Below are 25,951 nucleotides of genomic sequence, written 5' to 3'. Positions count from 1 at the left end.
TTGTCAATTTAATCGCTTTTTTGTTTGGATTCATAGCAGGGTCGTCCGCGGGTCTGTCTCTAGAGGTTCTTGTACGATATACACTGCCAGGGAGATAGGATAAGGGGCTCACCCCCTGGACGCTCTGAAGAAAATCCTGACAATTCAAGATACGTAATAGCATCCATGATTGAGGGATCGATCGCTCTGTTTTGAGAAAAAAAGTCTTCTTTTATTCGTCACACCGGCCAGATATAATAAGCTAGGTAGGGTAGATCAAAAATGGGAAACAGCACTGATAGAAACGACTCCTAGACTCTTGACAGCCAAGCGATAAGCATGACAGCTGGAAGAGAGAGCATCAGGGTAGTAGTAAATATTATGGAGGGGTTGATATGGGACGTGTAATGGTAGTGGGCAGACGTGTCATTGCTCGTGGGGCATAACAGGGTTCCAGGGCCTCATGAGCATCAACTTGATAAGTCTTGGCGGAATTGTTTTTACATAGCATTATATGCTGTATCCCGCGAGTTGGAGTGGGATACAATGGCAAGTACGACGGACGGACGGAAAAGGCGGGTTTAGACGTATTGCGACAACCACCTGATACCTTCACCGTAACCTAGAGATGAGAAAAAATACACGTTAGTCGGCCAATATTCGACTGCAATAATGTAATACCGTCTTCGCGAACATACCCTGTCTCATGACAACACTGCACATGAACAGCTCAATGGGTCTGATGCCCTCGAGCGGCACCTTGCCCTTGCCAGTCGTCTGGTACAGACCCATCTGGTGTCTAAGTTCGTCCTCGCTCACAGCGTCTGGGTGGTCGATCTTGTTGCCCAGGATGAGGAAGGGGACCTTGGCCAGTTCCTCCATGGCCAGGAGAGCGTCGAGCTCAGCCTTGGATTCGGCGAATCGCTCGTGGTCCTTGGCGTCGACGAGGAAGACAATTCCGCTTACCTCAGGGAAGTAGTCCTTCCAGAGACGACGGGCTAAAAACAAGTGAGGTCAGTATCCAAACCGATAGCCCAGATAGAATAATGAACGATGTGGAAATCCAACTCACCCTGCTGGTGACCACCCAGGTCGAAAGTGGTGAACCTGTTGTTTCCAATGGCAAGCTCCTCCGAAGCTTTATCCCAATGCAACACGCGTTAGTAAATCTCCGACTTGTGATAAACGTGCCGGATTGAGCGATATTGAAGACGTACTTGGGTGAGCCGTAGGCTGTAGGATTGCCACTCGGTCATTCTGCGCAAAATCATAAAGCCGTTAGCTTGCCTGTCTTCCTGCCTTCTTTGCCACGTTGTGATGCTAATTCATCTCTCTACTTGACCGCCGATCTCCTGGACCCTTCTCGCGAGAACCAGCTGCCGGAGTGCGAAGCAGGAGCCGATGGTACCCGCATCCCACCAAGGGTAGTCGCGCAAAGATAACCTAGCAACTCACCTTCAGCATGTGTAGCAGCGTCGTCTTTCCGGCGTTATCGAGACCGAGGAAGAGGAGTTTGGCATGCTTGTTAAGAAGGCCAAGGGAGGCCAGAAGGTCGTAGACTGTTCAAGCGGAAGAGCCGCACAACTGTCAGCAACTGCTAAGTCTAAGAGCTGCATACACTTCTCTTTCGGGACAAGAAGATCACGTAGGAAAGGACGCGGAAGAACGTGACCGCTGCGACGTGGAGAGAGACTGATAGCAACGGGGGAAGCTGGGAAGCACTTACACCAGTTGATGATCCACATTGCGGAGTCGCCAAGCCGGTCTTCTCGAGGACGATATGCGATCTGATGGGCGTGGTTCTCTAGATGATAAAGACGATGACTTGGATACAGCTGGAGAGACGGTTGGTTGTCTACAGAGTCCTGGCCGGGGGAGAGGTGTCGTTAGAACGGTCGAAGCTCGAGGCCGGGCCCAACCTGGCCTGTTCGCGCCTAGGTAGCGCGCTCGCTTGTCTTTCCTAGCCGAGCAGCGACACCGCCGTCCGCATGACGGAAAGCCTGCAAGGTGGCAACTACGCCGTACTTTGGAAAAAAAAAAAGCTACGCTCATGATATGCTTACATCTTCTGCTGTTTGTGGACGGAGAACTCTGCCTCTCTTCGATTCAGAACTCATCAACCTCAAGGCTCTCCCGCCACACGGTGGCTATCTACAATGAAAGCAAGCCAGAAACCAGGGGGTATATGCTCCGCTCCCTGAAACTGCCGCCGTACAACTGAAACAGAGAAATCGTTGCCCATAAAGAAAAACAATAAGGAACAAAACTTCTTAAAAGAAATGTAGAAAAATAATAACGACCGCCCGTAAATGCATACAGATGATCCTCCGGTAGTACAGGAAATCATAAGAAATAGAACGCAGTTGACTGGGAACAACTGAAATTCATGGGCGGCGAGGATATCTCGTCTGCCATGTCTGTCCACGAAGAGGACTGTAAAAGGGCAAGTATGTACAAGAATGTCGAATGTGTATCGTATATGTCCATGAAAATGGATAAAAAAAGGTCTAAACGGATAGGACCAGCTGGGCATTCTGACCCACGCCGTAAGCTCTGCACCTCTCAGCAACTTCGAGGCCGAGTTCCTTCATCCGTTCAGCGCCTTTGCCTGGGGTAGGCCGCCGCTCCATCTGCTCCTTCGCAGCTTTGCGGCAATGTTGACGCCAGAACTTCTCCTTTCGTTTCTGGCGTTTCTTCTCCAGACCCTCGACGATGTCGATGGGTCCTCTCGTGTGCACCTCGCGACCCCGGGAGGCAGCGCCCTCCGGAGAGCATGCCAAAGATGACTCATGCTTCTTCTCCAAGGTAGTAAAGAAGGGATTTGGTGTTCTTGGTAGTGACTTTGTACGACACCGGTTTGGCCGCTGGACGAGCCCACTGATGTTGACCCCCTCGGGGCGCAGGGATGGGACAACCCCAAGGGAAGGTTGGCCAGAATTCGGAGAAGACCTTAACATCATTGGCGGTGCTGGCGACTTGGCACGCTTGGGTGAATGACCGAGCAGACGAGGAGCCGGTGAGAGCATCCGCTTGGGGGAATGTCGTGGTGAAGTCTCTCGTTGCCCTTTTTGTCTTCCCCGAAGTGAGTCTTCATCAAACATACCAAGTTGCTTTTTGATCCGGGCAGTTTCCTCGTCCTCCTCTTTGGTTTCATCATCCAAGTCGTCATTGTCCTCCGGGTCTGTTGTCGGGAAGCTCGGGTCAATATCCTGAGGGATCGGGACGTGCTTTGATCGGCGACGTTGCTCCATGCAGGAGATGTAGGCAGCCTCGAGAGGACGATCCTCGTCCAGAGTTCCACAGACGAAATCAGTGCTGTCTGGCAGGTCTGGAGTTCCAGGGCGCATCTTTGGGGCCTTCATGGGCCGACTTGCTCTTCTTCTGCGAGAAGGCGCCGGCAGCCATTTCTCGATGTCATGGGATCTCAGAGACTCCATAGAAGTATTCGAACCCCTGCGTTCGGCGGCTTGACGGACAAGTTCTAGGTTCTCCGTGCTTGTCGCAGCTGTCGTCGAAGGAGCCCAGAATTCATACTCCGAGCTATCGTCACTCTCATCATCCGAATCGGCAAAGCCGGCTTCGTTGTCTGACTCGTTACCATCATCCGAAGAGAAGTCGTGGACAGTAGAATCATCCTCATCGGCCACATCCTCCTCATCCTCAGCTTCTTCCTCGGCCTGTGCCTCGGCTTCCGCCTCTTCACCCAACTTCCTGATTATGTGCTCCTTCTTCATGCAATCATTCAGGGTGATCTTATCTTTGTACTCGGGAGCAGCCTTAGCAACCCATTCATCCTCTTCATCCACAGAGCTGGCGAATGCATGGAACCGAGTCTCCTCAGACGGCTCGAATCGGCCAAGACCGCTGATGGGGATACCTCTTTGTCTGTTCTCTGGCTCCGAAGAGGCCAACGTCGACTGTTCAGTGCTTTGAATTGACGTTAGAAAAGCAGGGTCAGTTTGAGATCGACGGATAGCAGAAGGGGCGGGAGATCCACGAGGCCGGGACCGGCAAGAAGCTCTTCGGGTCAAAGACCGTTCCCTTCTGTCCTCCTGCTGTCGGGGCGGGCAAGGACAGGCAAACGTAAGGGTCGGCCTCCGTCTTGGGGTTTCGTTGATGTCTTTCTCACTTTCTGCCTTCCTTTCTTCCGTCTTCTGTTGTTTCTCGTCGGGTTTCCGTCCACATGCAAAGCTAATGCAACGCTTGCGTCCCAGGCTGGCTTCGACAACAGATTCACTAGGGTTGACAGTAGAAATTCCGGAGGTGAAGGATCCGTCGTTCGTCGGAGGACGCATTCCCGAGAAGTGAGAAGGGAATGGGGGGCTGGCGGCATTCGACGATGCGGGGCTAAGACCTCCGTCGCTGGTCAACTCGGCAGTGGAGACACCACTGACATTGCTGTACGGATATGAGGGGAACGCCGTAGTGTAATCCCTCGGAGACCAGGTGTGATTGTCACGATCCGCAGCAAGCAGCTCCGGACTGTTCATGAGAGCACGAGTGAGGAGCGACTCCTTTCGCTCAGCGGCAACGGGAGCTGACTTCACGTAAATCGGGCCATCGGTCTGCAACGTCTCCGGACGCAGGATGTGAGAATCAGGAGGCTCATCGACATCCTCCGCCACATCGTTCCCTTCGCTCGCGGGGAGGTTGGACTTGTTGGACGAGAGTAGCATCTTCAAGATGTTATGCAAAGACGGACCCCGGGGCCTATCACCGCCCTGGTAGGACGCCATCCCAGAAAACTTTGATATATCGAATAAAAGGGTCATAAAGTCGGAGGGGTTCGATCTCACGAAAGAGGATTAAACGGTGTAGAGCAAGTCGATCTCGGTGGAGGGAAAAATCGAATTCGAAGAGAAGAAAGGGATAACGTCCGCAAGAAACGACGAATGCTCCCAGCGAGAACAGCCGTCGAAGAAGGATCGTTCAAGTGTATTCTGTTCGATCACGAATACAATCGACCGATCCGCAGGGCAGGATGGAGGGGTGTCCCGTTACAGGACGGAGTTGGTCATAATATAGAACGGATCATGGTGAACAAGGGATGACAAGTAGTAGATTTGTGAAGGAGAGAGAATGTAAGTATGGACGTCGTCCTTGACGACAGGTCTGGGCGTCCGGAAGACGCGTGGGAGGTAGATGAAACAGCAAGTGGTGGTGGGAGGAATAATAAGTAACACGGCTTGAAGTAGTGGTTGAAAACGGGTGGTCAGAATGCGCAGGGCAATTCTCTTGTAATGGGGCGGGAGAGCGGCGGCGCCACACCACACCGAAAGGGCTTTAGCGGACAGTCAGCAATGCTTGGTCCAGCGGCGCCGAGGCCAAGTGGAGACGCGCTCTGGGGGGATTACTGGGGGAGCGCGCTTTGGTTCCTGCGACCCTTTTTATTATTTTCTAAGCCGGAGAGAGGCTTCCAGAGGTTTTAAGGCAAGGGCCAGCATGTATGCTTGCCAAGCGGGCCCGGCAGCACAAGGGATCTGATCAGCACTCGAAGATCATAGAGGGACGGGGGGGGGGGGGGCGGGCATGCAGATGGCTGCAGAAGAGTTGCAGATGACGCTGGAAAGGGTAAAAAGGACGAGAAAAAAAAAATGAGATGGATGGGTGGACAGCCTCGGGCGATGATAGAGTTCCAAGGAAGGACGAGAAGAACGGCACAGAAAGTGAAGGCTAGCCGGTGACTGTCGCATTACACGCAGCGAGGCTGCTGGAAAGAACCTTTCCCGCGGGTGGCCGTATCAGCGCCGTACTGCCACGAGGCGTGTTGGTTCCCGCACGAGCAGCGCCTGTAACGGCGTCGTAACGGAACGGCGAGGCTGTCTCTGGAGGGTCGACAACGCAGCGGATTCGCTGTACCGCCAAGAGCTCGGAGCCACCGCTAGTCGCGCCGAGGCTGGGCCGGTCCCTGTGCCTGAACCTCGAGTGCTGAACCGTTTCGTACCGAGTCTCCCTTCCTGTCCTCGTGCCCTGTGCCTCTACTAACCCTAAGCCCCGACCCCGTTTTCGGCCACCGGCAACCACGGCTCAGCCTCTGACGTAGGCCGATCTGTCAGAAGTCGCCCGGTCGAACCACCCCCGTACCGTACCCTGTGCTCCGTGCACCGCAACTGTCGCGAATCTGGCTGAGATGATAGTCAGGAGATCTTACTCCGTTATGTGTCGTATGCTCGTCATCCTGAGGGCCGTTGTGCCCAGAAACGATCTCCTGGACGCATTGGCCTCACGGTTACAGGGCTATCTGCTAGACTGCTTCTATGGTTAGCAGTAGTACGGAGTCCCTAGTACACACAGGACTCCGTAGTACGGAGTACGACCTACACTCCGTGCGAAGCTGCACCGTTTCCTCAGACACCCGCGCAAAACCTATCGGTCCTATCGCGACCGGGTTGGAACCAAAATAAGAAGACACCATCAAGCTTCTCGCGTCGAACCGGCTTGGCGTCTTACATTGGCGCAAAGTCTGAGATGCAGACAGCGTGCCGTTCTCGAATAATAATAATTGTAAACAAATAGTCAAGCCTTCTGGCAATTTATCTTAATCTTCCCAACCACTTGCGAGCAACGAGATGGAGTGCCCCGCGCCCTCGAGATATCGACGCCATGGCAACACCTGCTGACCCGGGAACCCGAGTACGAACTCCAGAGCAGTGATGCTATTATTTCTATGCTACTCCTCCTTTGGATCATGATACCGGTACTAATTCCGTCTTCGGTGGCTGCACGAGGCGCGGAGTAGTACATCGTACGAGAATCACACCATGTAAGCAGCTGGCTCTCAAGCATCAGACGTCAGCCGCCTCAGTTGCTGTACACCGAATTCACGCTGCCTACTGATGGCAAATCTCACCGTGCAAGAGGCGGTGGGAGGGATACTACGGCAGCACTGTGCAAGGGGTCTGTCAGAGTCCAAGAGAGCTATCCGCATGGGCCCTCGAGGTGTATCTCTTGGTTTTACTCCGTGTCGTTCACGCGTGCCTCCAGAGCGGTAGGGCCAACACCCCCGGAGAAGCGTCGCCCGATCATCGCAACTTCCCCTCAGCATCATCGACCCCGTTTTCTCCTTGGCAAGACTGGAGGGATCCTTCGCGTTCCTCTATTTCTATGCAGCATGCAATTTGCTCAATTAGATGCATGAGCATATTACTACTGCATATTTGATGCAAACAGGCCCGGTATTGACGATAATAATAATGTTTTGTTACGACGATACAGATCTACACACCAACGGTTACAGAGTACTGATCTCGGTAAGTGAGCGACGAGCGTAAACAAGCGTCTACACCGGTGCACGGAATACGGAGAATAATAAAACACGGAGATTCGGAGACTCTTGTACGGAGTATGTTCTGCATAATTGTTCCGAGGCACATGGCGCTTCACCCAGGCTGAGACAAAATAAATAACAGCGATGCGGTCAGAGTCGACAGGTCGGAAATCCAACGTCGTCCGACCAGTCTCTCCCGTACATCCATGGGAGATGGTGGACTCATTATTGCGCAAGGATGATGGTGGAGTTATTTGCCTCAGTTGCCTGCGATGTTGGATAAATCGACCCTGACCCAGGCCAGCAGCACCTTTGCAAATAAGCCTCGGTTGTATATGTGGCACGACAGGACGTTCGATACGGAAACCCACTGCTGTCTGTCTCCTCAATTCTACGGAACAGTACTACTGCGCGAGGAGCTGCAGCGACATACCGCGTACCCCGTTCATAAAGCGAACCGGCTTGCGGTTCGTGCAAACCGCAAAGATCCAACTTCATCTTACCTCGGTGGTCACGACTACAGTGCTGTGGAGCGGGAAGATGCCCGTTGGTGAGCGGTTAGGGAAGCCCTCGTTCTGGAGCAAGTAGTAAAGACTTGTTCGAAGGTGATTCACCCTTTTCGACGAGGTGCAGCGTGTCGCCCGTCCAGAAAGCGTGCCGGCGCTCTTTTGTATGAGGGATTTATCCCTACCAGTCAATAAGGCGGCAACTCCACATGGAACGCTCGCCATCTCTCCCACACGGGCATAGCGAGAACGAATAGCGAACATCGTGAATCTAGATCAGACAAATCTCAGCCAGCCGCGGTGAACTGGTCGCCGCGCCGTGGATTTTCTTCGCTGCAGTACTACACCGAGAAGGGAAACGGCATAGCTGGCCGTAGCAGAGGGTGCTCAGTGCGTGCTGCACCCCAATGCCGGCATCTGATTTATTCAGATCGTCGATGTTGGACGGATCCAAGCAGCAAGATAAAATGACCATGGTGCAACTGTCGCGGAACGTCCCACTTGTTGCTGCCATCGGAGTTCGGTCCCTGACTGTCCCTCCGACTTTGCCTCGAGAGACTTCCAGTATCTTACGCATTCTCCCCGAGACTTCCATAGAGCCTTCGACTGATCTGTGGCGTTTTATGTGCACATCTGATTCGAAGAATATTTTGTCAGAGCTTAGCAATTTTTTTCTGCGATTCCATGGAGCCACATCATCAAGAAGTGGCGACGATGCTCTTTATTAAACCAAGGTTACCAGATAAAGCATCGAAGGAAATACCGCGATGCGATACCGAGTGCCGGGGTTCCCGAAAGGTCTGTAAGACCGGTACCGATACAGCCAAACTTTTCATCGTCTTATCGGACCGACATCGCTATCAAATCTTTCCCATGTGTCTTGGATAAGCTCAAGTCAGCAGTATTATTATTTTTATTTATCAACTTAAGGCAAAATAATAACGCACATCTGCGCTTCGGATTGCCATCCTGAGTCATGATCGTCGCAGCCATTCATCATTGTGCATGAATGGCTGGTAACAGCTTCGGGCTTGGCGATCACAGCCGTAGATGTCCACGTCTGCCGACTGCGCCCTGCACAACATTTATCTTCTAGGTCGCAAGGCTCGCCACTGCTACTTGGGGGCTGGGTTAGCTACAGATAAGGGACGATAATCGGGCCAACACCGCCAAGAGGAGAATAAAAACAACACAGCCTGAGTGCTGAAATTTTTTGCCTCCTTGGCCTTCATTCCTCGCGTTGCTTTGGGCCCTTTCCGCCTGCGGCCTGCAGCCTCGTCATCGGGCTTCAACTTGCTTCTCCCAGGCTTCCATCATCATTTATCATCCATTGATTGATTTCATATCCCCATCACGGAGCGGCCCGCATGCCATGCGACGACGCGTGCAATGTTTTCTAGCTCAAGTGAAAAATCTGTAACACAGCCCAGCCTGGCAGGGCGCGATGATGAAACTCCCCATGTCTGTTCGCGCATGTTTTTCTTTCTAATTCTGGAAGCGAGGACGAGAGCCGTGTTACCTAACAGATATGTATACATCTTGGCAATCTTGGCTAGTTTGCTCTTGACCAAGGCCAGAGTTAAACCTGTTCTCGATGAAATCAATGGAATGCATACTCTTTGGTTCACATACCCCGGTCGCTGGGCGGGCAGCAGATCTGGGGTCGCATACGCATCCATGATCCTCGCCGAGTCCGACCATAACGTTCATGCTTCTTCCCTGCCCTCCCACGAGCGATCATTCGCAATCCGACACATACCACACGCCATGGGCTTCATCATCGCACTTAGTACGCAATGTTAACACCAACAGAGCGTCTCAAGGTATCTCCCACACTGCGCCATAGTCCAGTGCGACTGAGTGATAAATGATGTCATCGGCACCAGGCCCCCCTCCAAATCGGCGGCGGTCGAATCATCTGCCCAAGCAGCCTTGACCGACGATGCGCGACAGGATCAGCGGTCAGTCAAGGCCATGACAAGCAGAAATAGCAAAAGGTCTCATCACGCATTCAGTCCTTCTCCAGATCCATGTATGAACATACAGTACTGGTTAGTACCTCTGCCATAAATACCACCATCAAACTCAAGACACTGTTGAGACGGACACGAACAACGAGCACAGACACAAAAACTCTCTCTTGTCTATCCATCCAACCGTTCTCTGGTGCTAAGCAGTAGTAAACTTCGAGTCGTCAACCCATGTCTGTCGATCTCAGAGCCATGCGATAGTCAGTCAGTCAGACTCACAGTCACACGAACAGAGTGTGGATGCTAGCCTGCCAAGGATTATGCCTGTTATGGCACATTGTCGATCCGGGGAATTTCTCCTACCTACAGGACGCTTACTTACTTACCTGGGTTGTGAAGTTACCTATTATAAGCAGTCAGTAAGACCTGGTGGCCCGTGAGGTCGGTAGTTGGATGTTTTGGTGCTGACCGACCCAACCGTAACGTGACTTTGATGACCACCTGAGTGAAATGAAAAGCCTGAGCACGGCTGGCCTGATCTGACTGACTTGGGTAGCTGGGCTTTCTTTCTTTCTTTTTTTCCCCTTCCTCTGCCTTTTGCTCTTTGCCCAGGGCGGGTATGGAGTGTCTAATTAGATCATCTTTACGTGGTATGCTACGGGCGTGTCAATGTATATCTTTTTTAACCGATGGGCTCCCGGGCCTCGGTGTGTCTGTAACCCGAATTTACAAGAACAATTCCTACTAGATAGGGTGGATGTTCAGAACCAAGACTATCCTAGCAGATAGATGTATTTCCTACGTTCGATAAGTTCGATTATATACTTAATCTGCAGTCAACATCCTAGACCAGATACTTCCCTAAAATTATGTACCCGAATTCGGTAGGGGTTGACCGCACTGCCGTACTGTAGACCACTATTCAACTATGAGTGCATGGTAGACATATAATACTTCGAGCTCATCTTTATCACTTCCTGGACCTACTGTGCAGTTTCCCTGTATATTTATCCACAGAGTCCATAGTATGCCTACTCTACTCGACCCAATGGTTGAAAACCGAAACCCAAGTTGTGGTGAGTATCTATTTATTTTACTCCAACTTTTCGCTGTAACACTATAGACAAATTGACCTGACATATATCTACACCCCGACACAACACCACCAAAAGAGAAAAAAGAAAAGCAAAAATGAATGTCCCACCCACTCATACAATGCAGAATCACGTCCAAGGAAAAAGACCGCAAACGAAAGGGGGTATTTCCATGCATGCCATGCCTGTTTTGTTTGCCCGTAGCCAGTTCGAATGAACCAAAACCAAAACCAAATCAAACACGTTCCAGAACTCCAAAGAATGACTATCCCAGTGCCGTATTCATGTCCGTTACAGATCCCTCTTCATATCACAAGAAAAAAATAAAGAAAACATTAGTTTTGTGTTGGAAAGTGTCAAGAATGGCCAAATCAATGTCGCTCTCCGGAAGGAGAAAGCAATCACAGCGAGAGCCAAAGGTCATTCTCTGCGTCGTCATTATCAATATTGTCGACCTTCTCCTGGAACATGACACCCTTAGGAGGAGCCCGTTTCGGTTTCTCGAGGACATTGCCGCTGGTACTCCCCAATGGCTGCCTCCGTGCTCCGACCTGCGTCGTCGTACTCTTGATACTCGGTTTCGAGGTCACCGTCTTCTTGGTGAGCTGCGACTGAGTCTTAACTGGACCCTTTCTCACCCCCCCAGCTCTCTTCTTTCTTCTCTCCTTTTGTCTCCTCCACCAATTCATGATGACCTCCTTGGCCCAAAGGATGCGGTCTCTCACCTGCACGACAGCTGCGCACTGTGACGCAACCTGCTTCGCAAGGACGCGGAGATGCAAAGTACGTCGTGCTAGAACACGACGCCATGCGGACTGCAGGACCAGGGCGGCACGAGTGCGCTTCGAGGCTGAGAGAAGACGCGAGCACAGGAACGCGAGAGAGGCAAGGGTGAAGTCGCGGTCGAAGATGCGGGATGATGCTGTGTTGACAGGGGATACAAGGGATGCAAACTGAGAGCTGCAGCCCAAGGCACGGAGGCGAAATTCAAGGGAGACCTTAGAAGAAAGTCCACTACCAGTTGCTGCCTCCTCTCCTCCCCCAGATGAAGAGCTCCTGCGCTTCTTTCCAATAATGTACCCTTCATACTCATCCACGATGCTTCCAAAGATCTTCCCATCCGCGAAGCTTGTGGTCAGATTGTCCAGGCGCAAGCCCTTCAGCTGAGCAAGGGTAGATGCCCACTGCTTGAGCAGGAACGCGTGCCTCTCATATCCTTCATCAAAGCCCTCCTCATTCTCTGAGACATCGTCAAAGAGATCGTCGCCGAACTGAGACACAACCTTCCGCTTCAGCCGGATAATCTCCTTCCTCACATCATCCCAATCCACTAATACTCCAAGTCCCCATTTTCCAACGAGACCCCATAGCAGCGCAATGGTCTTTTCACGATACCCGTCGACGATGTCCTCAGCGCGGACATCTTGCGCAATAACCCCAACACCCTTGACTCCAAGCAAGGCACTCAATGCAATCTGCACATTGAACAGCTTCGTGGCCCGTCCCACGCACGGAAGCTTCAAGTGCTGTGACAGCGGCCAGTCGTTTTCTCCATGCAAGAGGTTGAGAGCTTCACCGGTTGGCATCGTCACAGTTGCTGATGCACCCGGATCATGTTGACGGGAGAGGAGAGACGAAGCAGAAGGGTAGAGAAGGAGCTCCACCAGTCTTGTGAGGAGCACACCATCTCGGAGATCCACAGCGAGGTTCTTAATCCGGTATTCGTACTCCTGCAGCGGATGTTGCTTGTAGGAAACATGGCAGTCTAGATGACTTAGCGGCCGGTTGATGTCTCCAACAGAAGGGAGTAGCATGTGGCCCAGAGCCTGCAAAGCAGCGGCAGAGGACTTGTAACGCGATGAAGGGACAAAGAGGCGCCGTGGTAATAACGAATCAGGAGAGAGCCTGCCCTTGTCAAGGAGCACAATCATCAAGATACTCCGGAGAAGAGTCCGACGATATGCCCAACCAGCCGCATTCGTCTCTCCGGCCTTCAACGCCGCTACACTTTGGTCCTTATCTTCATTTTTGAGTAGAAATGTCTCCAGAAATGCCTTCAACGTTCTCTTCAATATCTTCTCTTGCCGGGCCGTTTGATCTGGTGAGCTGTCGTTCGCACTTCCCGAGAGTCTGGATGAAACTGATATCCTCCGGCCGACCACGGTCTCTGCGGCCGCTCTCAGTGCAGACAAATCGTATGTCTGGGTCCAGAAATCTAAGAAGGTGCGCTTGAAGCCGAGATCATCCTTCAATCGGTTTCCTCGAGCCAGAATGTCCTTGGGGATACTCAAGGCACCGTAGAGCAAGGATGCCTGCAGCCGTTTGTAAAGTAAAATGAAGAATTCATCCTGATAGATCTCCAAAAGATCGTGCCTGAGAGAATCAGGGTCACGGAAGTCTAGATTGCCACTCGCGGAGTCGAAGAGAGCGTTGACCAGCTGCGTGATTGCAATCTCTTGGTGTGCAAGCCAGTTATCTTCGTACATCACTGGATTCGAGATGTCTTCCGTAAGCAAAGGAAATTTCTTATCAATATTCACTTGTGGGATATTGGGGATTGTGAGCTTGGAAAGAGCTACATCCCGTCTGGAGCGGCTTGATAGGGCTGAAGAAGTCGAACTCTTGGTGATACGAGGTGAAGATCTCTTGGAAACACGCGTTGTTGCAGCGTTGCTCCTCCTCAAGCTAGAACTGACTGTCGCGGAATTCGCTGCGTTGTGCTTAACACCGAGAACCGTTTTCTTTTGAGACGTTCGACTGGGAGGCTTGACCGCTGAGTTTTTCTTCTCAACATGCAGAGAAGATCGCACGCTAGTCGGTTGAGCTTTGGTGGCTTTCGATGGATGGACTGCCTCGACTGCTTTGGGCTTGCTCTTTGCTGGAAGCTCGAAGACGGGTGGTTCCGCTTTGCAATCCTTATCCTTGCAGCCGACAAGGAGTCCACCAGGGGGTATGTTTTCCTTTCCTCCATTCTTGCCCGCAATATCCCGCTGTACCGTGGTCTCCTGCGCGACCTTTGTACTCTGCTGCAGGGGCGCCCTTCGAGGAGCGACTGAGAGCGATTTCCTCTCCTGCTGTTTCTTCGCGATCCGTGCTTCCAGGGTGTTTATTTGGGTATCTTCTGGAACAGCAGGTTCTGTGGTATTAAGGGTCTGTGTCTTGATAGGACTGAAGATGCCCATAAACACACTGGGAACGGTGGTGTCATCTGGGATGTATATCGTGTTTCGTCGCACATCCTTTTTCAAACCATCCTTCTTAGGACTTGCATTCTTGTCCTTGTTCACCTGCGCCGCCGAATTCGTTTTCTCGCGCAGTGCCGTACTGACCTTCGTGGATTTTGCATCTGGTCCTGTTCTCATCTTTGAAGCTCCGTCGGAAGGACTGGCCGTGAAGCTGACCTTTGGCCGAAATCGCTGAGCTGGCTGGGAGAGCATCGTTGATTTCCTGTCTATTGTTTTCCTCTTCATGGCATCATCCCTGAGGCCTTCAGCTGCCGAAGAGCCCAATTGTTCCTTGTTATCCTCGTGAATCTTGAATGTGGTCGTTCGTTTTGCGCGTCGAGGCTTTGCTGCCGTTAGTAGCGGGGCGCGTATCTCTGTCGTAAAATCAATTGCAGCGGTATCATCGTATGGGTCAATGCGATAATCCCGGAAATCTGCAAAGGAGCTGCTGCATCCCTCGTGGCTCAGATCGAGTCTGGATGATCTCGGGCGAGGACATGGAGTTCCGGCTTCTTGAAGGTAACTCATCGTGGTTGCTGATTGATGAGAGTATAAACCGATGTTTTATGATTCCATGTAGTGTATATTAGCCTTCAAAATTTGGCGTTTACTCGCGTCGCGTCTCGTGTTTGATATCGTAGGCACTGTTTCCAATGACGTTGATTTGCTCGCGGGGTGGTTGAGAGGGATAGATATGTAAGCGACGATGTACTGAAGGGCAGAGGCCTGAGGAAGACACAAACAGATTCTAAGGAACGTCACACAGGTAATATGGAGTCTTGATGAACTATCGTAATGCAAACCAGAGAAGCTGACCGCTGTATACGGACCTTAGCTGCAGTCGAATGTTTATCGCGGGTCGGTTGCCCGGCGCAACGCCCCCCATCAGTAACAATCAACGGCGCGCGATTCGGCCCGAGTCTGGGAACCAACGCACCGGGCCCGTTGAAGTCGGTTGACTTGTTGGCAGAGTCCACTGAAGGCGGGGGATTTACACGGTTTTGCTATCGCTCTGCAGTCTGCATTGGTACAAGTGTGATGTTCTCCGATTTCAATTGATCTTGGTCTTGTGACCTCCTCCTCAAATCTACTGTATTAGGTAGTTCGTTTAATTTCGGGGAAATCCCGGCTCCCTGGTTCCCGTATCATCGCAACCATGTGTATAAAGAACTACTAAAGTTCAAGCTTTGGCCTTTCTAACGCATGGACGTGGCATCCGTGTATCTTACAAGGAAGCAAGCCGGAGTTTCAAAGAATCTCGAAATAGTTTTTTTTTTCTTTACATTTCTTCCCTTCTGTCGTGAACTCCGATAGGAAGCAAACCTAGAGGACCGGTTAATACTGACTCATGATCATCTGTGTACAAAGGAGGCATACATACATGTAATCTACATAATGAGCTAGCATATCGTTACATACTGACGCATTTCAGGATACCAACAGTCTATAGTTATTTTCAAAAATAGGAGGAAGGTGGGAAACGATAGCACCCAATCTAATATTGCGAAGATGCTCGATGAGCTTTGTTCCAGCGTTTCGTGATAGTGAGTGGGGATTGGTTCTGAGCAGAGTATCGGGTTCTCCAAAAGTTCTACAGACAGATCAATGAACATAGTCAGCACTGCGTAGAAGGCCATCCTTGTCACCCGCCTTTTTACCCTTTTGAGAAACGGCGCTCTCTTCCTTGCAGTGTATTTTAGCTTTAACAACCATGCGTGGCCCGAGTCCTGCATTTAAAATATTAAGTACGATACCTCCATAGTCGATAACGAGGGAAAAAGTAATGGTGGGCATCGACCAGATTGAACTGCTTTTGGAGCATACGAGGCCCATGAACTGTTGGGTGAAGTTGACCAAAGTAATGATATTCCTAGCCCTATTGAGCAGCTCTTCCCTTGGGATCTCGGCTATGTTCTGTGACTGTAGGATATTTTTAAAGTTCTCAATTTTACTTTGAAGATTGTCCATCCAGTTTTCGTTAATTTGGGCTAGTGTAACGGCGGACCTAAGACTTCTTAGGCGGAGGCTCGTTGGGTTTATCTTGAGGACAGAAAGCAAGAGAAAGAGATAGATGAATAGGTCGTTACTAGCAATGTTACTTATCAAGATTGCTATTTGAGTTGACCACAGGATCCTAATCCCTATGGTTAAGGAGCATCTTATATACATGCTGAGTTCTGCCCGGAAATACCTGTGACGGCGTGGCAACAAGCTATATAAGTGAGAGCAGTACAAAGCCGTTGGCTTCGTATCCTAGTCTTTTGCCGGTGGCGCAGCGGTTTGGCTCCTAGAATGCTCCCTAGAAGCCACTCCGTGACAATACCTATCCGATGGATCATGACTATGGATCATGGAGGTGGATGTGACGGCGCTCAGTCATAGTAAAATAATGTATTACTACGGTAGCTAGTCATACAGAATCGAAAGCATGAGGGGAAAAGAAAGGAAAGAATTCGCAAGGCTTCGTGTAACGTGAGATATATAGGCAAGTAGGACCGGCAGTATCCCAGAGACAAAGGAATGCTCAACACCGCCTACCTTACCGCCTAGGTGTCTGCCGCGCCGTCACAGTATTTGCCGACTCGTTAAAGTATGATTCTGTTTATTTAAGTGGCCTAGAACTCTCTTAGGGCTCACTATTGCACATACATCAGTACTATGGCAATGGAACCAAATACACTTATGTGAATATTGGCTTAGTCAGTGATATTAACTCAAGTACAGCTGTTCTGCAGATTTAAGTGACATCCTGGACCAGTACTGTCACGGAGTGGCTCCTAGGGAGCATTCTAGGAGCCAAACCGCTGCGCCACCGGCAAAAGACTAGGATACGAAGCCAACGGCTTTGTACTGCTCTCACTTATATAGCTTCTTGCCACGCCGTCACAGGTATTTCCGGGCAGAACTAAGCATGTATATAAGACGCTCCTAACCATGGGGATTAGGATCCCGTGGTCAACTCAAATAGCAATCTTGATAAGTAACATTGCTAGTAACGACCTATTCATCTATCTCTTTCTCTTGCTTTCTGTCCTCAAGATAAACCCAACGAGCCTCCGCCTAAGAAGTTTTAGGTCTGCCGTTACACATTGAGGTTGGACTGTGTTTTTTACCTAGCCCTGATACAAATATATGTTAATCAAACTGGGGTCAAGAATTGGAAAGCCGGAGCGATAGACACGGGACAGTGTTATAGAAAGGAAAAAAATACAGATTGACCAATTGGGTTGATAGCTCAGTGGTAGAGCAGAGGATTGCAGATCCTAAGGTCGGGAGTTCGATCCTCCCTCAACCCTTTTTTTTTGGCTTTTGATAAACAGATCATGTAACGCCGTTACGTGCCATCCTCCCCATATGTGTTGTCTGTGGTCTTAAGTACAGCTGAGCCAGACAAGAAGCCTTATTTTCCACACTCCATGGACTGACTACAAAGCCTTCTTCTAGCCTACTGCCTATAGCGAAGAGCCCCGGAGCAATAGGCGCACCAAGGAGGGGTACACAGGTGATCGTAAAATACACGTGACCGACCCCGATCACCTGATCATACTGATCATACTGATCATAACCAACGATCACCGAGGACATGATCATTCGATCAGGCAAAGTGGACAGGTGTTTCTGAACAGGACGCTCCCTTAACAACGGGGATTATGACCCTGTGGTCAACTCAAATAGCAATAGCTCATAGTACCTTATTGCTAGTAACTACGGCCTATTCTGCCTACTTACTTCCTACCTCTTGTCTTCAAGATAAACCCGACGAGCTTTCGGTCTAAGATCTAGGCCCGCCGTTACACAGATAATCCCCTTAAGCTTTTTCTATTTATCCATTTAGCACATTTACGGCCAACTGGGCGGCTGTACAAGAGATGCTTCATTTTCGTATTTTTTATTGTCTTCTATGGCGAAAGAAGTATGGTTGATTCTCTGATCCCATCTACTGCATACACTTGTAATGTGTAGGTAGTTTAGTCTGTATCAGCAATATGGTTTTGTTTTGCAGAAGCCATATGCATCTCGATATAAGGCGGTGGCAAATGCGACCAAGAGGGACGAAATGACGTCAAACAGCTGATGCTGCGCTCAGGATCGGGATATCATTATCAAGACTGCAGGTACCGGGAGAAGCTAAGCTATTAGGAATCTGAGCATCAGAACACGCGAGGTGAGTGCTCGTATGCAGTATAAGACATGATTCCAACAGAATTCCAGAGGAACGGAATTATAGTCAGTAGATAGCAGGCCCAACCAAAAGAGATGCCTTGGATTATTTGAATTATTTTTCTGTCAGCGTGCAAGAGTTGCTCCAATAGGGTCGGGTTTGATCACTGCATTCATCGGACGGGACGCCGACATCATGCATGTCGGGCCTCAGATTTCGTGTTGGAGAACAATTCGGATCATTTCCAGATTATCAATTCCTCTAATCCGATGTACCGTACGCATGTATGCTGCGTATACAAAGCGGCGAAGTGAGAAGATCGAAATTCCGGAAGTCATTCGATGGACGGGACGCGGAAGTCCGATCCGAGAGCGCGATCGGCTCATTTCGGACTTGGCGATCCTCCGTTCCGAGTGTCTGCTTCGGAGTTGTATATGTCCTTTGCGTAGGACGGAGTAAGAAGCGTTCAGTAACGCTGTGTTTTATTAGACTTTATTTGGATTGTGGCCGTGAAATGGGACCTCTTTGAATAGAATTTTCTTTCCACGTAATGATTGGTTCCAGCCCCAAGAAACTATGATAGGTACCCACGGTATCTTTAGAGCCAAGTTAGCTCGAACGTAATAGAGGACCTAGCTTAGGTATGTACGCAGTAAGGAGCACGGAAGCACTCCGTACATATATTTTTAGTATCTACTTCCAGCTCCTGTGGGCACGGACTCCCATTTTGTATGAGGGCCGTAATAAGTCTACTTCGACTGGCCGAGTTACCTCCTGCTGCTGCGCCAGACAACTAGTATTCAGGATGTCTCTGATTTCAGCCACGCCTATTCAATTTCGGCCCACCCTCGGCCCTTAGCCTGTGTTGCTCGGCCTGAGAAAGACGTCTGATTCCTCCTGATCGTAGCTAGGTCCTCCTGGGGAACTCTGGGCTCAGTATCGTGAATGCAAAGGAATTGCTTATTCATGATCGCAGCCAGGACGTTCTGGTTGATGTTGTCTGAATACGATATCACAAGTAGCAAGGTTAACCATCTCCGAAAACAGTATCAGTTTACGCTTCTGTTTATTTAGGAAGCGATAAACCGCCAACGGGGTTCCAATACGAGTACAGCTGTTGCTGCAATTGACGATAGCTGGCTGTGCTTCGTACGGATTCGGTCTGGAAAGATAGGAGAATCATATCAGCTGCTGCAGGGTTGCTTTCTGGTCACACGACAATATACTGAGGATGAGCGCAACCAGAGCCACGATTGGAGCATTTCACAGAATATTCCGATGCAAGATCTGAACAGAGCTGTCAAAGAAAGGTTAATATATGGAGAACTCCATGAAAGGAGGGAAGCACATATTATTGGGAAGAAAGAGACAATCGATGCGAGGGGGCTAGAACAGTGGCGGTAAACTCAGGCTAATGCAGGGGAGTTTTGCTTGCCATATGCGGAACATTTGGAGAAGTGCATGATGTGTCAGCCACGCGTCGAGCAGACGTTCCCAGAAGGCGATCATGCGAGGGAGCGCTATTTCAGCATTATCGGCATGTGAGATTAATAATTTGACGGCGACGCAAGACTGGACGAACGCAGCTCAGGGGCTCGCGCTAGGCGGTGCGCCTCATTTGACGGGTGGCACGTGTGCGCTAACCCCGGCCTCCCCAAGAGAAACGAACTGAAACGACGGGTCAGCTACGCCCATCGCCGACGGAAGCGAATGCAAGGAGCATAACGTGGCCAGGAGCTCATCTCCTCGTGAACTTCTCTTATGTGGACAAGATCCCTTCTGCCCATAGCCATCGCATCTTGAGCCCTACCAGGACGTGAGTGAACCTCTTCCAGACCAGACCGGTTTGTATCCGGAACCCCGGGTGGATCGTTCCTAACTGGAGCTATCTCGGCAGGACCCAGCTTTCCAAGATCTCGCCGCTGCGCCTTCACGAGATGGACTCGAGGTAGCCGCTTTCTCTGCTTTCTCGCCACGCCTCCTACTACCCCCAACGAGTTTCGGTTGTTCGCGACTACTTGAGATCGCGGTGACGTCCGCCGCCATCCCTTCCGCGAATATAGTATAACGGCATGTCTGTTGGTGATGGAATCTCTGGTCTATGAAGATTCGCCCCTGGCGGTTTATCTCGAACGTACGGACGCAAACCCTGCAACATCCGTGGGTCGTGGAGGCTCACACGTCAATCCAGAAGAAGGCGAACGCGACGAAGGTTGGGTCCCTCAGGAGATTCCTCTGGAGAGCGAGAGTGAGCAGAACCCACCGAGCCCGAAACCCAACTACGCCCCTCGCGGGGCCTCGAGGTTCCAAGAACGAATTCGAGATAAGCTGCCGGCGCCGTTGGACTTGAAGTCTTCTCGGAGGGCCGGACTTCTGGGGAGGATTCACAATGCGTGTTCGGTACGACAGTGAGGACTATATTCTAAGTCGCACTAGCTGACTGGGTCTTTGCGCAGTTTGCCGTCAGTTCACAGATCGGTCGCAGCGATAATGAACGATTTCTGGAACAGTTTGGCTATGTGATCGTTGCATCCCAGCTCCTTAATGAACACAGCGCACCTTCATATACCTCAGCGGCGGGCGTGTTGTCGAATGTGCAGGTCACCGACGTACCGTCCTTTTCAGCAACCTTCGGTCTCCAAGGAGCAGTAGTCACTGCAGCCACATCATTCTCGGTCGCCTGGCTAGTCCATTGGAGTCGATCGCGAACTGGACCCGGACTCAACCCTCGGAGGGCAGTGGTGCTCTTGGTTTTGCTGCCTGTCATCGGAGTCGTGTTTTATGCGTTTTCAAGACGTCAATGGCTGAAATATGTGAGACACCAGGCCGTTGAGGCTGCGTCTGTCCTCATCGGCAATGCTCAAGGTTTTGATTCTGCTGCTTCGGCGTCGGTCGTTTTCATCCAAGAAGTGGAGCTCGTCTCAAGAGGCTATAGGATGTGAGCTTGACCGCTGTTTTCCTAACAAGCGCATTGGCTGACCAGATTTCTAGAAGCACACCCTTACCCCCAGTCAGCCGGCTTGAGGAGAATGCGCAAACTCGTCGATGCCTGAGGTTGCGTCGAGTCCTATCCGAGGTGTTATTTTCAATGCTGGAACGGTATCTCCAAGCGCAGCAGAACTTACGGCCACTTGCAGACAGTTCCAATCTTGAAAAGTACTATGATATATACGACCTCTCAATAGAGGAGCTCTATGAGGCCCAGTCAGGGTTAGCTGAGCGGGGGGGGGACGATCAGTATTCCTTGCGGTCACTTCGCACACTTTTTGGTAGACTCTACACTGTACGGAAGAGCATTCTATGCTGCCTGCTAGCGCTCAGTGCGGATGGTGATGCAACGGACATTACAAGGTGGAGCGCTGCAGTTGAAGAAATGCGAGAGCTCGCCGTCGTCACGGGAACTCATATCCAGAAGTTGACCAATATCCTTCGTGAACAGGACCGTAAGTACACTGACCTTGGCGAAAGAGGTCTTGACTGACATCAGCAGGCGACATTGTCGCATCGTCCCCCTTACCCACTAACGCGTCTCCTGGGAAAGACAATCTCCGCGCACAGTTCCGAAAGCTCAACTCACTCTCCCAGGGTATCCGTGCGCTACATGCAAAGATGCATGTTATCCGCGAGGAATCCGATGCCAGTCTTGAAGGGCCAGGCAATGAAAGTGATCTTGTAGCCCATTTAATGGCGCAATACGAATCTATTGGCGCGGATATTAGGGGGCTTCTTCAAGAGTGGGAGGCTGGCAAGTCCGCTTTGACGAGCAGTTTGGAGAAACCAACTGTAACAGATCGCTTTTCGCGCTCTTCAAGCGGCGGGGCAAGGTCTCCCTTGTCCCCCGCCTCCAGTCTCGGTGGTGCCACCGCGGTAGAGGGAAGCCCTGCCGATGCTCTCAAGGTATTAAACGGCGAAGGCCCGTCTTATTTGAATCCTGACATTGATATGGATGACGAGGAAGTATTTGAGGCTGTGGCACTTCCTGCTCGAAAGCGAGCGTCGATGACCAGGGAAGAGCGCATCGCTCGCGTTAAGGAGGACCGTGCTAGACAAGCCGCTGCACGAGAAAGAGCTGATGCAAACACTAACATGCTAAAGGAACTCGAGACAGTCATCAAGTTCCGGCCGAAAACAAAGGCACAAAAGAGAATTACTAGCATCTAACCATCCCTTACGTCACTCGTTCATGCTGAAACATTCATTCGTTCATATGGGGTCCTGTATTGTTTATCGACATAGGCGTTCTGCCACCGTTCCCTTTAACATTCTATTACCATCACGACCTGCGAGATCGATACCCGATTAGTATATAGAGAGGATTTTGGCGTCATGGTGTCTAACCTCTGCTTGTTCAATTCTGCCGACGTGCGACTCATAATTTTTCTTTGATTGTTGTACTGTACTATACTGTACCTAAGGCTCCATGGGAGCTACGCACATTGATTCCAGCAACAGCCAGCAGCTTTCCTATGTACTATAGTAGCAGTGTCAGAATATGTATTTTAGGTAGTAGCGATATATAATTGCCGTGGTTCCTCCAACTGACCGACACGGTTGCGACACTCATGTTGGTGTGGTGTGGTGTTCATCAGTTCTCCCACAATTCTCTGTTAGAGTTGATGTCTACAGTTCGAACTTCTACGTGTTTAGTTCACCTGCAGATTCAATTCTATTGGAAGATTTAAATGATTAAAGCATAGCACAGAATCTGTTAAACAGGTAAGTCAAAGCAACTGCAACGAGGAAGCCTGGTCCTGCAGCCTGCTTGAGGAACACGCTAGCCGCAGATGGCTTCATTGGGGCCGTTAGGCAGGAACGCGAGCTCGGGCGCGAACGCGTCACCCCACTGTCCGACGCGGATTCGCTCTTATACATTCTCTCCGTTTCGCTTCTCTCACAAATCCCAGTATTGACATCCTGCTCCCCTGTACCTCGTTATTAATCACAATTCTTCTTTACAGTGCCTACCTACCCTAGGGTAAGTAATGATATGTCCGTTGACTAGGCTCAGCCGCATACTGATCGCGACCAAACTCAAGGCCTTACCGATCTCTTAACGCACTTGTCACCCCAGGTCCTCCCGTTTCCCCTCATCCTACACTCCTATTACTGGACATACCAAGAGTAAGTGCCAATACCCTTTGTTCCATTGTCAGCACTTATGACTGACTTGTACAGTGTTGGAAGCACGGCTAGAGCAGGCGAGTCTGCTGAAGCGGGTATGCAACTGTCCCTTTTTGAACACCTTAACAGCACACATACTAATCTATCTCCCTCCGCCGCAGATCGTCGATGCGATCAAGGATCTCGTTCAGGACTGCAACTTCGACTGCAATGACTCCGGCATTGCCCTCCAGGCCATGGACAACTCCCACGTTGCTCTCGTCTCGATGATGCTCAAGGCTGAGGGATTCTCGCCATACCGCTGCGACCGCAACATCGCGCTCGGTATCAACCTGGTCTCCCTGACCAAGGTGCTCCGCGCCGCCCAGAATGAAGATATCCTGACCTTGAAGGCGGAGGACTCGCCGGACGTCGTCGAGCTCATGTTCGAGAGCGCGGAGACCGACCGGATTAGCGAGTATGACATCAAGCTCATGGACATTGACCAGGAACACCTGGCCATTCCGGACACAGACTACTCCGCTACTGTGGAGATGCCTTCTATGGAGTTCCAGCGAATCTGCAGAGACCTCAACGCTCTTTCCGAGTCCGGTATGTGTCCGCATTTTCTGTCAAGCACCACCCGAAACTGGATTTATCGCACCCTGTTGCGAATACGATTATGAATTATGTTAACGTGACAACGCAGTGGTGATCGAGGCAACGAAGGAGGGTATCAAGTTCTCTTGCCAGGGCGATATTGGCAGCGGCTCCGTCACCATCCGCCAGCACACCAATGTCGAAAAGCCCGAGCAGAACGTTTCCATCGACCTTTCTGAGCCCGTTGCTCTCACCTTCTCCCTCAAATACCTCGTCAACTTCACCAAGGCCACCAACCTGTCCACGAAGGTGAAGCTCTACCTGTCGCAGGAGGTGCCACTGCTGGTCGAGTACGGCCTTGGTAGTGGCCACCTGAGATTCTACCTTGCTCCGAAGGTATGATTATTCCTTTCGCCCTTTCCTACCTCTGGTGGAATAGTCGCTTACATAGCCTGGAATACAGATCGGAGAGGAAGACTAGATTTGACGCAATGATACCAAAGAAAATAATTGTAAAGTTCTTTCTGCCTTTACCTGGGGACATAATAGGCGCGGCGCCGAGGTTATCCAATATTATCTTGATTGGGGCAGCATGAATGAATGAAAATATGCCACGATATTCCCAGGATCAGACTTATCAAGCACGGTGTCAATTTTTCTTCAAAATTTCTGTTGCACTCAATAGGTTCCATGTGAGCTTTCGGTTCTGTTGACAGGTTCTGAAATCCGCATTTTGAGCATGCAAGCGCAATCTGCCTACATGAGATTATTTATTTCCCACAATGGGAAAAATTGTCACATAATTTTCGGGCCTGGTTCTTACGTTGATACAATAGTACTGAAACCATCTTCGGTAAAATGATCTCTGCGGAGATTGTCGAAAAAAAAATCCATTTATTCAGCCATCTTCCTAGTGCATTCCAGAGAAAACAGCGCCTGAGATTTTACTCTCTTCACCGCCGTCTCTCCTGCAGAAACACACCAAGACGTTTCCCCCCTTTCGAGTTGCCTCCATCCCCGAGTATATTAACTTATCACATCCACAAGCCCCTGCCCACGTTCCTCCAACGGTTCACTTGCATACAGGCCCAAGTTTCCACAACATCAGCAGTATCCTCAACAAGTAATCCTTTCCAGTTTCATACAGGACGGCAACCAACAGGGGAAAGATGGCACACTAACCTAAGGAAAGAAGGGGGTGAAGCGTCGTCCCCATCAGAATAATCGGAATCGAATGATACCATCCCCCAGCCCCGAAAAGACTGGGGGAGCAGGCATGCTGCGTATTGCACTCAAGTGTCATGCGTGGTCCGCCGTAGCGGACCAACCGCACACACAATCTTCGCAACGGCTCTCCCATGGGGAAACCGGCCGCAGGCCTCGTAGGACCTAACGACCGCCCCGATGTTTCTGATGCCGATTGCGGGCGAGTTCACGCCGGGCCCTCACGGGCAGTACCGGCTCCCTTCATCCCCGCGAACGGGAACAAAGGGAGCGGGTTGCTGAGTGTGTTTGTGAAGATTCCTCCGAATTTCTCATTTGCATGATTCCCGATTCTTTGCTACGAAGAGCAGGAATCGGGGACAGGAGACCGTAAGGCCAGATCCTGTCGTGTGTAGCAAAGAAACGCAGCATTGATGGGGACGACGCTTGGAGAAAGAGAAAAGAAAAAAAGGAAAAGGAAAAAATAAAGTGGGTGAGTAGTATTTTTATGTACGTGGGGAGATGTGGGATTGTCATTGTTACGTAAGCGAGCTGGTCGTTCTGGATCTTTCTGGATTAGGTTAAGCGCCGCCACCACCATCATCAGGCATCCATCATCCATGGGTCTGATGGACCTGGTACTTGGAAATAAACTGTACGGGGCACTTCTACTGATGTACCTTGGTAGAGAGTTGGTTCGAGCTCAAACTAGGTAATGCTGTCCAATTGTTCGATGTGGCAGGACATACAGGTGAGGCTTCTTAGAACGTTCCAGGGTTAGGTGTCTTTATTGGATGCTCTCTATTTGGAAGTTGGATTCGCTTGGAACTGGATTCTATGGCACAG

The 25,951-nt window shown here is 50.6% G+C and overlaps 4 protein-coding genes and 1 non-coding gene across 5 annotated transcripts; 2 read left to right on the top strand and 3 right to left on the bottom strand.

Moving 5' to 3' along the window:
* Window positions 1-560: 560 nt before the first annotated feature.
* On the bottom strand, window positions 561-1,724 carry VTN00DRAFT_7837 (uncharacterized protein; the record flags this gene model as incomplete). Its single annotated transcript, XM_069434624.1, has 6 exons — window positions 561-601; window positions 678-977; window positions 1,052-1,117; window positions 1,197-1,236; window positions 1,435-1,538; window positions 1,706-1,724. 6 exons carry the CDS (start codon window positions 1,722-1,724, stop codon window positions 561-563), a joined length of 570 nt encoding a protein of 189 aa, XP_069286103.1.
* A 762-nt stretch (window positions 1,725-2,486) lies between these two features.
* VTN00DRAFT_7836 (uncharacterized protein) lies at window positions 2,487-4,715 on the bottom strand (the record flags this gene model as incomplete). The annotated part of the gene is made up of 1 exon (XM_069434623.1): window positions 2,487-4,715. The coding sequence occupies one exon, from the start codon at window positions 4,713-4,715 to the stop codon at window positions 2,487-2,489; it is 2,229 nt and encodes a 742-aa protein (XP_069286102.1).
* Window positions 4,716-11,217: 6,502 nt separating this feature from the next.
* On the bottom strand, window positions 11,218-14,568 carry VTN00DRAFT_7835 (uncharacterized protein; the record flags this gene model as incomplete). Its single annotated transcript, XM_069434622.1, has 1 exon — window positions 11,218-14,568. The coding sequence occupies one exon, from the start codon at window positions 14,566-14,568 to the stop codon at window positions 11,218-11,220; it is 3,351 nt and encodes a 1,116-aa protein (XP_069286101.1).
* A 2,696-nt stretch (window positions 14,569-17,264) lies between these two features.
* VTN00DRAFT_t150 lies at window positions 17,265-17,336 on the top strand. Its single transcript has one exon. It is a non-coding gene; the product is annotated as a tRNA-Cys (tRNA).
* Window positions 17,337-19,709: 2,373 nt separating this feature from the next.
* On the top strand, window positions 19,710-24,383 carry VTN00DRAFT_7834 (uncharacterized protein; the record flags this gene model as incomplete). Its single annotated transcript, XM_069434621.1, has 13 exons — window positions 19,710-19,809; window positions 19,862-20,018; window positions 20,100-20,150; window positions 20,266-20,336; window positions 20,394-20,602; window positions 20,659-21,140; window positions 21,194-21,645; window positions 21,693-22,317; window positions 23,274-23,323; window positions 23,378-23,418; window positions 23,485-23,914; window positions 24,012-24,298; window positions 24,366-24,383. The coding sequence occupies 13 exons, from the start codon at window positions 19,710-19,712 to the stop codon at window positions 24,381-24,383; spliced, it is 2,973 nt and encodes a 990-aa protein (XP_069286100.1).
* Between the last annotated feature and the right edge of the window lie 1,568 nt (window positions 24,384-25,951).

Source organism: Thermoascus crustaceus, assembly GCF_041956765.1.
Source record: "Thermoascus crustaceus strain CBS 181.67 unplaced genomic scaffold VTN00scaffold_5, whole genome shotgun sequence".
NCBI lineage: Eukaryota > Fungi > Ascomycota > Eurotiomycetes > Eurotiales > Thermoascaceae > Thermoascus > Thermoascus crustaceus.
Note: the sequence above shows the minus strand (reverse complement) of the source record. Positions and strands in the feature narration are given on the sequence as shown.